The 13554-nt window shown below is 44.4% G+C and overlaps 1 protein-coding gene across 3 annotated transcripts in view; it reads left to right on the top strand.

Moving 5' to 3' along the window:
* zgc:158766 (uncharacterized protein LOC100009641 homolog) overlaps positions 1-13554 on the top strand; it is a 24524-nt gene continuing 10970 nt past the window's right edge. For all 3 annotated transcript variants that reach the window (XM_035164330.2, XM_035164331.2, XM_035164329.2), the window contains exons 1-7: positions 1-231; positions 5145-5342; positions 6332-7565; positions 10769-10966; positions 11463-11586; positions 12498-12591; positions 13132-13218. In XM_035164330.2, coding sequence (XP_035020221.2) covers positions 163-231; positions 5145-5342; positions 6332-7565; positions 10769-10966; positions 11463-11586; positions 12498-12591; positions 13132-13218 — 2004 coding nt within the window. In that variant the 5' untranslated portion in view covers positions 1-162. The remainder of the gene's footprint in view (positions 232-5144; positions 5343-6331; positions 7566-10768; positions 10967-11462; positions 11587-12497; positions 12592-13131; positions 13219-13554) is intronic.

The raw sequence follows: 13554 nt of genomic DNA, 5'->3' as shown, positions 1-13554 counted from the left end.
CAACACCACAGCACACTGAGAGAGAGGGGGACCTGTTGATATGCACAGCGATGACTTACAGCAGCACTTACTGCGTGGATCATACACTGGATTATAGCGCTTGGAGTTGATGACACTTACTTATTTATTGAAGTTTTGGATTTCTTCTCTCTGGGTTTCTAAATGCTGTCACTGGGCAAAATGCACTCCAGAGCCAAGTCCCGGAGTTGTGACAACTACCTGAGTATAAAGGTACAAGTTTGAATTATATGCTTTGAATTTCTCCCCATTATATCTTGAATGGGGTTTCTTTGAAAGTCTTTTGTTTGTCTCAGTGTGTGGTGTTTTCCCTTTTAACCCAGTTTTTCCTTTTTCTTCTGTGCTGGCTGTAAACCTGGCTTCTCGGGAACCTTCAGTGACTGTGTAATGTGTCTTATTGTGCCCATTCAGAGGATGGATGTTTTTAATGCCTCCACGTCTAGACAGCTGATATTTTTTACTTCTGCAGCCAAAACATTGCAGGCAGCTTTTATACACATGCATTAAGTGAGGACAAGGAAGGACAATGTGTACACTGATTAAGGATTATTTTATTGGTCAACATATACACACACACACACACACACCCGTTTATTTTCATTTAGTTCCGACAATTTCATGGCTTTATTTTCTCAAGGGAATATACTGATGGTCAACAGTGATTAAAGACAAATGTGCAGTCAAGCTGAAAACTAAACATTGAAGTTTAAGAACAGAGCTCATAGATAATGTGTGTTTTCATTGTGCCATCATCATCAATAGCAAGCTGGTATCTGGGGAAAACCAGTGAAAACAAGATTGACGTACAATTTATTATTGCTTGGGTCAGTGAAGTGCACGAGTTTGTATCCGCTCTGATAAGTCAGGTTTCTTTATCATCCCCCCTCTTGTTTTGGAATGCATCCTTTCTATATTTACCCCTGCGGAGGTATCAACACACTTTGTTAGTCTCCTTTGTCTCTGCTGTCGCTGCTCATCACTGCTCTGATTGGTTGAGGGCATCCATTCACTCTTTTTACCCTCTTGTTTGGATTTCTTTTCTGCAGAGACCCCATCAAATGTGTGATTGGTGTGTGTGTGCAGTGCATCTATCTGTAGTGTGTGTGTGTGTGTGTGTGATTGTGTGTGTCAGGGCTGCTCAGGAACAATATCCTGTCAATGTTGTTTACATCCTGAGGTACAAAGTGATTAGTTTCCTGCTGATGACATAAATCAAATCTTTACGATAACTTTAAGCTGCACCAAATTTCACACACTGATATGTCAGTCCTCTAAATATCCATGATTACTTTTCATCGAGATCCATAGGGAGTCATTCCCTGGGAAATCTGGGAAAAATCAAAAAATGCCCCATATCTCAATGAAGAAAGTGAAAAATGATTCATCAATGATTCATCAGCACATACATTGAATGGGTTCTTGCCTGACCCATACCACATCCTTCCAAGGTCTGTAGAAAGCTGTCCAGTAGTGTTTTGCATAATTATTCTAACTAACAAACAAGCCAAACAAAAAACAAAGGGACACGGGGGGGGGACATAACCTCCTCCATCCTTTCTGTAATGAATGTACGAAAAAATACTGTTGCCTGATGATTAGCAGAAGTATGTATCTTAGTTGCTGCATTATAGTCAGGTCAAAGGATGCAAAGGTAAATGATAGGAAATTAAAAATAGGAACCTTTGTCTGTACATGAGTGGGTGGGCTACTTTGTCACCCCCTGACTTCCATTATTGTCAGGGTTAAAGTTTATCATCTGAGATAACATTTACTAAAGTAACTTTTTACAACGCCATTCTAATATTCTGCTGCTGTCGAGTGGAAGAAAAACTGTTGTTATGTATCTATGATCTAGTGTGTGTGTGTGTGTGTGTGTGTGTGTGTGTGTGTGTGTGTGTGTGTGTGTGTGTGTGTGTGTGTGTGTGTGTGTGTGTGTGTTAAGTTACAATTCAGTTTGTAGGAATGCATCTCAAGAAATGCACGTGTCTCATCCTAGACTCTTGTGTGGAAGCTGAAGTCAGACAAAGGATCCGCAAACTCCACTGATTACTTCTAATAAATTGAATTAAACACAGGAATGTTTTGATTGCACAGGAATCTTTGTCTGGCATTGTTAGGTGACCTTACTTGGTTATCTCTCTCTGTCTCTATAAATAATATACACCGTTACGGTTAAATCTATTTGGAGTTATTCGTACAGTGTGCAGATCTTTTATCTGCCTCTGCCTCTCCTCCTCCTCTCATAAGATAGGATTTCTACTGGTGCAGATCAAAAGCAGAATCAGACTGCGGGTACTTTACTGAGGTCTCTCTAGCTTCCTTTGTTGGCGTCCTGGCACCTGGCAGCAGGGGCAGGTCTCAGCAACCTGTGGCCTTTGTCATCCCGCTGCCTTTCAGGCTGTTTGCAGGTTGGTTAGTGGGCGGCCTGTATCGAGGCTCCAGGGCTCTCCTGTTACACTCCCCTGGTGGCTTCATGCTCCACTGGAGGCCTGGTAGGCAGCGCCTTTTGTGTCCCTGACCCGCTAAATGTGTCAGTGACCACCTCGCGCTCACTCTCTTACTGTCTCTCACTCTTTCTTTCTCTGCGATGCACCCCTTCCCCCTTTTTTTCCCCCAACTCTGTTTCCCCCCTCCCTCTTCCACATGCTTTTATGCTGATTCATTTTGGAGAGAGCACCCAAACCCACTCGTTTAGCTCACTTGCTCGCCCCGTGCACCTCTTGAGCAGCTGGTTTACCTAGAGCTCAGACAAAAGTGTCCCACCTGGAGCACCAAGCCATTAATTAGCGCCCTGGCCCTCCATCACGCAGGCAGCGCGCTCACAAAGACCTGGCATCGGAGAGGGTGGGACTTCCCACCCTGCTCCGGTCCTGGCTGAGGTTCTGAGGCCAGACACACACAACAACCATACACACTGCATTCCTCCCGGCTCAGAGCGGATGGGAAGCTCTGCCCTGGCAGCTCAGCTCAGTCCCTCTGCTGAGACATGCAGATATGCCTCCCGCTGCCCAGGTGACACTTTATGAAAATGCATCCTGACGATGAAGAGTTGGGTGTCATGCAAACTATTGTTCCGATATAGGTGCTGTTTTTTTGTCTTTATGTTGTAGCATTGGATTACGTGGGCTGCAACTCCTGTGCAACAGGTTCAATAGAGTTTGATTTATGATTGAGCTCAAGTTGATGTTGAGTAATTGTCCTTCTGAACCCTGCTTCTGTCACTGCCACTGTTTTCACTGCCTTGGGAACCTGAAGAGAATCTTGCTAGTCTGTCCTAACTATGTAAAGAGGGCTTTCCTCCCATTGTTAGCTTTCCTCCAATAAAACACCATGTTATTCTTCTCCTCCCGGCTGCAACAGTGACTAATGCCCTGAGACATTTTTGTCTCTAAAAGCAGGCGGACTGCTAATGGAGGTGGGCGTTTTGTTTCAGGGCATCAACACTGTACGGCACATACCACTTAGAGAGGCGGAGCGCACAATGAGAGCCTTGTAGTGGAGCGGTGGCATGTGTACCAATGCACTGAACTGTACTCGCTCGCCTCTAATTGATGGCGCTGAGCTGCTTAGATCAACAGGACAGATCCTCTAAAGGGTGAAACACGGGATGTCTGCCAGGCTCAGTTTCACCACAGCACAGGCGATCTCTCCATTTCCAGTCGTTGTTCTTTTTTTCTTTTTTTTTAACACACTTTTATTGTCATGCAAATGCAGCGCACACATTCAAATCAAAAGTTAGCTGCACCCTCAGCGCCCACGTCCCTCAGCGTGGTGCACAGTTGTCACAGTGTTGGACCCTATCTATCAGCGTGGTTATCGTTGGAGTCAGATGTCTCTGACTCCAACACTGTTGTGTTCCATTCGAGGAAGGACAGATAGCGGAGGGATGTTTGGCCTTGGCTCTCACCGCTGAGAGGAAGGTCGGAGTCTGAACTGCGAACATAACTACAAGAACAGGTCAAACCTCAACCACGACCACTGTAACCACAAATTTCCCGACTCATTTAGTAACAAGTTGTGGCTAACAGTATCAAAACATGTCATCTGGACCACTGTGGCCCACCCCAGTCATGAAGGGGTCAGAGAATGACGTGGTTGTTATTAGAGGGTAGCGTTGCACCGTTCTGGCCAGAGTGGAGTTCATCCTGGACTTTCCAGTGGGGCTGTTTGTGTCCACTGACGGTGACGTCACTGTTACCAGGTGTTTCCCTTCTAACTGATGGAAAGACCATCAGGGCTGACATGTCATGTTTCCTGTCATGTTTCAATTTCCTCACTGTCTGACTAAGTGGAATCATTCCTTATAAATATAGTGAATATGCAGTTGCATGTATATCTAGTTGAATTTAAGTAAGCAGATGCTTGTAATTTGTATAGTTTTGGAAGTGTATCCTGTCAATACTAAGAAAAATGGTGACTTATCTGGATCATTTGACTATTTCACACATCTGGAAAACCTTCAATTGAAACAAAGAGAGGAAGAAAAGAGAGGCTGCATAATGTCCACATGGCCATAACTTGTAAATTAGTTAGTATTTCTCCAAAATCCAGATTTTTATATAGCACCAAATATAAACATGTACATACTCAGATACGCCTGATTTTTGTCATCAAGATCCATCAATTGTTTTCTGAGAAATCCACGAAAATGTCTAAAACGCTCTATCTTGCAATGATAAAGAATGTGAAAAACAAATCCTGGATTCGCCCCCTGATGTGGATCTGCAACAAGAATCTTCCCTTACCCATGCTGCATCCTCCCACCACGTTCCGGGATAATTCATCCAGTAGTTCTTACGTAATCCTGCTAAATGTCAAACAAACAAAACCTCCTTGGCATGGAGATCGTAAAAAGCACTAAAATGGTTGGCACACCATTATCATTCTTTTATTCATTTGTTCCTTTTATGACAAAATGAGGAAGAGGGGGAAAAACACACAAATTTGGTTTGGTAGAGTTTGGTCAGGTGCACCCCAGCTTAGTTTATTTTAAGGTCTAGCCTCACATGTCCAAGTTATCCTGTGCTGTGTAGTTTTCTTGTATCTTGAGAAAAATCGTTATGTGGCTCTGAGCATTTACTGCGGCACAAATATTTAAATCCTGAATTTTCTCTCATTTTCTTCAGGACGCTGAGTCTTTGGACAACTGTATCCAGAACACCTTGTCGGCCCTGTACCGCCCCTTCACTGCCACGGCCGCCACTGTCCTCTGGCAGCTCTTCAGCGTGGTGGAGAGACAGTACCGTGGAGACGGACTCCGCTGCCTTATTGACTTCTTGCTTCCTGCCAAGAGGATTCTGCAGATCATCCAACAAGAAACCTGCGTGAGTAGTTGATATCCCTGACATGGCACCTGAGGTTAAAATGGTAGAATCCAAGAACGGTTCACAGGGATTTGTTTGAGGCACAACCCAGTCGGAGATGTAGCTGCTGCTAACTGACAATGTTCACTGTATCAGGAAAAGTTAACTTGTATTTTTCTAGGCACAGTAACAAGGCACAGTACTCACCTTGAAAGAAAAACAACTAGAGTGATAAGACAAGATGTTTGTGAAAGAAGAATGTGAGAACAGTGCTGCAGAGTGTGAATATCTCTGCTGTGTGGGAAGAGGAAGCAGCAGACTGAGACAGGGTTGACAATTGTTCCAAAAACAAGTTGAAAAGTCGCCATCGCTCTCTGAAAAGAGACACAGAGGGAAACTGTGGTCTGTCATGGACGCTTGTGTCCAGAGTGAAACTCAATATCTGCTTTCAAAAGCTCTGATTGCTGTGGGTTGGGGCTCTATGACCGAAGCACTGAAACTGTATTCCTCTGTATTCATCTCTGTGGTGATTTCACTGTGACGATAGCCATGGAGCAATAGTATCAGCTAAGTCTAGCCCCTGAGAACAGCCCGCTGTGCATGAGAGTCTTTGTATCGCAGGCAATACGAGAGGCTTCAGAGGAAGATCACATCCTCAGCCTCGGCCTTGACTTTCATAAGCGATGAAAAAAAGTGAGCCCTTGAGCGGCGTATCTTTGTTTCCCTCCCAGGGTCTTTTTTTATGCTGTCACTGTGAAGGTTTGTGTTGTTGTTGCTGCGAAACCAGGCCTGATCAGACAGGTTTTCCTCTGAAGTCGAACAAGCGCTGACAGTGATTCATCCAGCGCGTTCCGTGACATCTCACCCCTCCATTAAACATGTGTTCTGACACTGTTTTGCAGATGTCTTGAAACCATGCAAGGCGCACCAGATCCGAGCTGTGACACAGACAGATGATAATAATGTTTTATGAAGAGCGGCTACTGACTGACTTCTCTGTTTTCTCTCAGGTGAGGTTCAGGGGCTTGTTGTTCTATCATGAGGGGTGGCCGCTCTGCATCCACGAGAAAGTCGTCCTGCAGCTCGCCCCTCTGCACAAAGTCCGACTAAAGCAAGGAGACTTCTACCTGCAGATCGTTCCTTTGGGCCGCAAGACCGCCAAGCTCGTGATAAAATGTTTGTCAGCCAGTGGGCAGGCCATTGCAGAAATCCCCATCGCAGAGAGCATGTATGGCAGCGTCTTCACAGCTGAGTTCTTGCAGAATGTGACACGTGACCGAAACCTGCACCCACTACAGAACTGCCTGCTCACCACCGGCACCTCTGTGTTCAGGACGCCGTGGAAGAACGTGGTCAACCCTCTGTTCGTCAGCAGCACTTCGGACGCCATCATGCAAGCACGCTGCAGCAGGGTGGGCTTCCGCGGCCAACTCAGCACCTGCAGCACGAGCGGATCCACGGGGACTCTGGACAGCCACCGCAGCTCCAGAGAGTCCCTGCACTCTCAGGGAGCTGACTCCATCTTCTCTGAGCCCACCTCGCCAAGCAGAAACCACACGGACCCCAGCGGAGACAGCCACAGCATCAGTGCAGCGGACACTGCTACACCCATCATTAAGATCGAAGGATCCACTGAAGAGAGTGGGATGGGACAGCGGGGTGAGGACACAGGTGGGAGAGGGCAAGGGTCCAAGATGCTCTCTTATAGCACGGACCTCAGTAACCCAAGTCCTCGACGTCGCCTCCCGAGGGATTCTGTAGCTTTTGAAAGCAGGAGACTCTTCCGAAAATCCTACATGGAGGCCTTGCAGAACCCGATGAGCCTGGGGTCCAGCTCTGAGTCGATCCTGGAGGAAAGCCCCGAGCACAGCCCTGGGCTCAGAGAGAGATCAGGGACAGCAGGCAGCAGCCCCGACACCCGCATCTCCTCCAGAGAACACTTAGCGCGGCGGTTGGGTGGCCGAGGCTGGCTCAGTGGCGATGACTCCAGGCCCAGCACACCTTTGCTTTACTTACAGAGGGGGTTACGGAGCGCAGAGAGACGCGCGGATCGTCGATCAAAGTCACTGGAGAGGACTAACAAGGCAGCACAGGTGAAAGGCCACCGGGAACGATCCTCCTCTGGGGGCTCAGTCAACATATCACCCAAAAAGCTGATGAATGGCTACACTCTTCGTTTTGGGAAGCTGGACGTGGAGGCGGCTCTTCCTGGTTCTGAGAGGAGAAGCAGCAAAGAGGAGTCAGGTGTGTAATGCTGCACTGATGTTCAACCCTTAGTTATCACAACGTACAAAAATCACACTGAGGTTGTGTTAAAGTATTTGCCTTGTATGTTTGTTTTACCTGCAGTGAAACGTGCACAAGCACATTTACTCGACAACCCTATTACACAATATAAACATAACTTATTACAACATTAAATCTACCTGGGGTACCTAAACATTCTATTAAAGGTGTATCACATAAAACAAATTTTTTAAAAATTAAATCAACAGCAAGCAAAAACAACAATAACAGTTTATTCATTCCATTCTATTGGGGCTGATCATCATCGATCAAACCAATGGCTGCTGACCACAGGACAGACTCTTCTGTTCTTTTTGGATCATCTCTGTCCTAGAGAGCTAACTGATTATGTGCTAGTTAGCTAACCAGACAATCAGGTTAAACAGATAGGGACAGACTGTATTTACCATTAACTCCTGTCTGACAACTGCAGATCATATATGCTACATCTCTTTAGGTTATCTTTATTTTGACTTCAGGAAGTGCCCAAATGTATATTTCCCTCCTTCAGAGAAGTTAAATGACTTTCCCAGATTACCCAAAGCATGCTGTCCCACTTTATCAAATATGATTGATAATGTGGGACAACTAAAAATGTTCATCAACTCAAGGCATATTTTGTTGCTTGAATACAGAAAAACCAGAAACATTGTCTTATTTATGACTGATTTATATCCTTAACATTTATCTTGTGAAATTCCTATGTCACTGACCTTGTCATGCAATTCCAAGGTGGAGCTTCTGATTGACACTTGCCCCGCCCCTTTCTCAGTCACATGATGTCCATACTAAACCTATAGTAAAAGTCCCGTTGACTACATTCTGTTAGAACAGGATATAGACAGACTGGTGATTAGGTTTTCCACATTACTAGATGACCAGAATTCACTAAAATCTAAATGTGGTCCATAAAGACAATTTTGCATCAGAAAGATATTTTTAAACCAGGTGATTTAGTTTTAGTTACACAGAAGCTTAAACGTCAGTGTTGACATGTTTGGCTTTCTCCAGCGGTGGTTGAATCATCCATCCACAGCTCATCATTCATCACTTATCAAATAATACAGCCTGAGGGTGTGAAAACAAAGCTTCACTCTTATTAGCCAGATAACAGTGGTTTGTCATCAGGCTGTGAATTTGCGCCCTGCAGCAGGAAGTGGTTACAACAGTGCATCAGGTGGACCAGACCTGGAGTTTCAGCAGAGACAGCTCACGTCTCTGCAGCATTAACGCTGTCAGTGGTGACAGGCTGCTTTTCAAAGCCCACACTGTGTGTGTTTTGGCAGGTTCGGGAGACAGGTATCGCCCTACTCTGGAAACAGAGGTTATAGTCACCACCCTGTGTTTTCTTTACCACTGTCAGTCTGTTTTGTTTTGTGTGGTTTCACACTGGGCAGCTCAGGAAATCAGCAGTGTGAGAATACCACAGAGGGAATCTCGCTGTTTTTACAAAACACGGCTTCTTCCGTGAATTGAAATGTGACCTAAAAACTGATCACAGCTGGTTCTATCCAGGTTTTTTATTTTTTAAATGCACCATATATTTGCTTATTGTAAGACAACACCACCATTCAGCAGTACAGTAGTTTAATCACATCACTGTTGCTAAGATTACCTCACAGGGGATTGTATTTCAGCAGGTTTCCCACTACGACATTTCAAAGGCAACAAAGGATCCTGTAAACCCTGTAAACCAACCACGGGGACCCCCCGCATCCCACAACTAGATGACCCTACACTGTTATTGAGGCTGGGGGCTGCACTAACCCCCGATGTGTTGCCTCATTTACAAAAGTTTCCTTTGTGAACCAATCAGCCACTGGGGATTGACAGTAAAAGAAAAAGCCTTTCAAACTGTGCATATGTCTTTGGAGAGTCCTTTCACTCCAGAAACACGAGACTCAGACTCACACCAAAACTCTGCAAGGGTCAAATTACTTGAGTCGAAGCAGCAGCCAGTGCAAGTTGACGGCTTTAAAGTGCATCCAGCAGAGTGCACAGAAAACCGACTTTCACACAGGACCATACTCCAGAGGCTTTGCTCTACTTTTGTCACTTCCTCTGAAAACAAAGCAATTTAGGAAACATGCAGCAAACACAGGCCCGGCCACACAGTCGCACAGGAAATGCACTGACTGTTGAAAGACAATAGAGTCTGAGCTGGGTGGGTTTACTGTCACAGAGCAGAGCAGAGCGGGGCAAGAGGCCTCAAACGGTTTCAAAAGGCAAAACACGACAGGTGTCCATCACACACTGAAACATACAGGGGCTTGCTTATGACTGTGCTATCGCCTCACAAGTACAGACACTAAACAAGTAAACGCATTTAAACCCTATTCATTTAAATGACCAGATCGTTGTTTGTCTCTGTGTGTTGGTCCTGCAATAAGCTGGTGATCTGTCCGGGTTGTACCTATACATCTCACCCAATGTCAGGTGGGCCGGGCTCCAGGACTCAACCCTCCATACATGGTGATCAATTAATCATTTCAGTCATTTTTCAAGATAAAATGCAGTAATATTGGGGCCCAGTAGCTCACCTGGTTGAGTAGGCTCCCAAATTATGGCATTTTTAACTTGAGGAATCGCCAATTTTTTTGCCAGTCACTGTTCTAATCAGTGATTTGTTGCAGCTCTACTCTAAACTGTGCAATTCATTTAACCCCGGTTGTTGACATTCTTCCTTGGCCAAGGCCCAGTGAAGTAAGCACTGTAGAGGTAACACAGATACTATACTCTGCTTGAAGATTTGCACACTGTGTTGCTGCCTCAGGAATCGGATCAAGTGTATAAAAAAAAAAAGCGTGGTACCACTTGGGAATGTCAGGAGCAGCATTCCAGTAAACAGAGCCTTGAGGTATGATGGGCAGAAGAGGAGGAGGTGAAAATATGAGAGTCTAGTAACACCACAGTTTGCTGTGACTCAGGCTGACTAAACACCTGGTCTCCATGGTGAGTCAGTGTAGACTCACTACTAAAGCCCGCCTATGCTACCTCTCGTAAACACTTGTTTCATGAGGGTATTACGCTGAGGTGAGAAAGCACTGAGGTGAAAGGAAACATCTAATTTCTATTGATTGGTGTGTATTTTTGGACAATGTGCGCTCAGTAGATATATAATTACAATAACTTGAGCTCACTGTTTGTAATCATCTCCCCAGGAGCGCGTGATGACGGCATCGGCTGTGAGAGCAGGCGGCACAGTGGAGAAGAGTCGCACAGTCCTAAAGCTGCCAATGGGACGGCCGTCAGTCCGGCCTCAGCATCCAGCTCCTCATGTGACGGTCACTCAGCTCGGCCCAGGCTGGGGTCAGAGGTCAACCAGGAGCTGCTCGCATCGGGCGCCGTGATCCTGCCAGGTAGGGGACGAGTGACATGGTTCACATGGTAGCTATTATATACATACAAGAACTGTCATGAGATAGTCCCAAAATCGTATATTACTCTTTAAATAGAAATAGAAATTGTGCGTATAGCTGACATGGATGAAGAAAAGTTCCCTTTTTCTTATTGTTTTTCAATATAATTGGGTTCATTTCAAGACCAGCATAACTGAACAATGAATCATTTGCATTGCTAATCATCTTGTAACCACTTTTACGAATCAACAATTCCTTTTAAATCAGCATAAACCACATGCTAAACAGTTGATGTTTATTTCTTGTTAATAGAACAGTGTGTTAATAGAAAGGCAAACTTTCAGGTGCTCTTCTTTTTATGCCTTAAGCTCCCATAAATTTCTTATCCCAGTGGGACGGCATAATTGACCTGCCACTGTGAAGATGAAGAGAGCGATAGTGGACATCTGCAGCGCGTGTTAAGTGTTGACCCCCTGCCGGCCTTCTCTCTTTCCAGGAAACAGAGATCGCGGTGGGAGGGCGGTGCTGCAGGTGTGCACGAGAGCTCAGGTGTGGGCAGGTGAGAGTTGCACGGCCAGTGACCTCACCTGTTTACTGGGCTACTACCACTCCACACTGCGGTAAGTCGCACATACTTAGCTTTTATTCTGTCTGCGTCAGGAATAACTTCAGGAGTGTTCACACCTGTCGTTTACCCCTGAGGTGAACAAAACCTCCGTCCCATCCAAAATACCTTTTACTCTTTTTCCTCCACACTTCTATGCATGATTAAAGAAGTGGTAAACCCTCTTATAAAAGAAGTATTTAACAAAAGAATAAATTGTACATTATCATGTAGATGTAAACTGATGTAAGGACATTTTAACCATTTATTAATTTGTCAGCATTTACCTTATGAAGTTGTTTTATCTTATTATAACTGTGTTTTACCTTGTCGTCAGTCATTATCTATTTATATAGCAGCCTCACTTATTGGTGCTTCACACTTATTGACAAATACATTAATTAACAGTTAGAACTAGGTAATGCATGTTATGACGCATTTATTCAATGCTCGTATATTGCTTATAAATGTCGCTTTAGATATAAATCTGTATTTTAATAATAGGCATTGAAAGGAAGAATTAAGAATCATCAATTGTCTGTTTCACAGGGTTTTCTAATAGGCAGGGAAATGTATTTGTTACAGCATCGGCTAGTCAAAGTGAGGTAGGAAAGAGAAGATGTCAAAGTATATAATAGAATAGAAATAAACAATGAAATGAAATAAAACATAAAATATGAAAATGTGCATTTTATACAATATTTTGGGTAGAGGTGACTGAGATGACTTGTCGTACATTACAGTTTTTCTAAAGCAGTAAAACCAAAACCAAACTGGCGGACTTTCACAAGAGTCGCACACACTGCGTTAATCCTCCTCCTCATTAATCAGGGTGCACTGACAACTTAGCTGTCCAAATCTAGTATTGCATGCAGTCCGTTTGTTTTTGCCAACGACGGCGCTCTAACTTAAATACTTTGGTTTCAGGAAAGAGAGGCAGGATCAAGGTCTGACTGTTGTAATAGACAGCAGGAGGCAGCAGCCGGTCCCAGCTCTGTTGTCATCTCTGTCTGAACTGCAGGTGAGTCCACAGTGGAAAATATGTAATTACCCTCCAACACGCCCTAAGAGGTTTCAGGCCCCACTCAATCTTTGTTGTCTCCTCAGCTGTAATGCTAGGTCTCTCTCTCTCTCTCTCTCTCTCTCTCTCTCTCTCTCTCTCTCTCTCTCTCTCCTCACACATTTTCTACTATTCCGTTTCGTTTTTAAGGAAGAGCCCAAGTTAAATGCGTAGTGACTGCACTTTAAGACATTTTTGTGAAAAAGGCTGCCCTCAGGGCTCCTGTGGAGAAGCCTGTGCTTACTTGTCTGTTTTTAACCACACACTGGGAGCGGGGTTGGCTTCAGCCGACTCGCTTAGAGACATGTCATCATGTGTATGATGATGAGTTGCTCTCTGATGTAAGACTGGTAATTCTGCAAACCACAACACATACATTAGACGTCTTTTTAAATGCCTGTTTCACAGTATTTAGCTGTGCACCTCAGGAAGTACAGGTCTTGTAGTTTTTATTTTCTTCATTTTAGGAAACTGTAAAAATGGCATGTGCATGTTTTTCAGGCTTTAGTACCAAATGCACTTTACTCGGTTCTCCTCCTGGTGGAAAAGGAGGCAGCAACTAAACCTGAACGAGACCTCAACCTGCAGGTAAAGAAACACTTTTTTTATAAGATGGATAAGAAGTATTTCAAACACTCAGTAGAGCGCATAACTCCACCAAGGTCCAACAGTCTCCTTAAGAATCTACATTTACATTCACTGGATCTGGATTTTTATTTATGTATGCACACATTCGTAAATATCAGTCCCCTAAACATGTCAGACTTTTTCCATCAAGATCTATGAATGTTTCTGTACTGTACTGTACTGTACTATACTATACTATCTGTCAATGTTAAAGAAAGTGAAAAAAGATTCCTGGATCTGCCCCCTAATCCAGACAACAAACAAACAAACAAATGCAGATAAAAACATAACATAATA

Source organism: Hippoglossus stenolepis, chromosome 8 (assembly GCF_022539355.2).
Source record: "Hippoglossus stenolepis isolate QCI-W04-F060 chromosome 8, HSTE1.2, whole genome shotgun sequence".
NCBI lineage: Eukaryota > Metazoa > Chordata > Actinopteri > Pleuronectiformes > Pleuronectidae > Hippoglossus > Hippoglossus stenolepis.
Note: the sequence above shows the minus strand (reverse complement) of the source record. Positions and strands in the feature narration are given on the sequence as shown.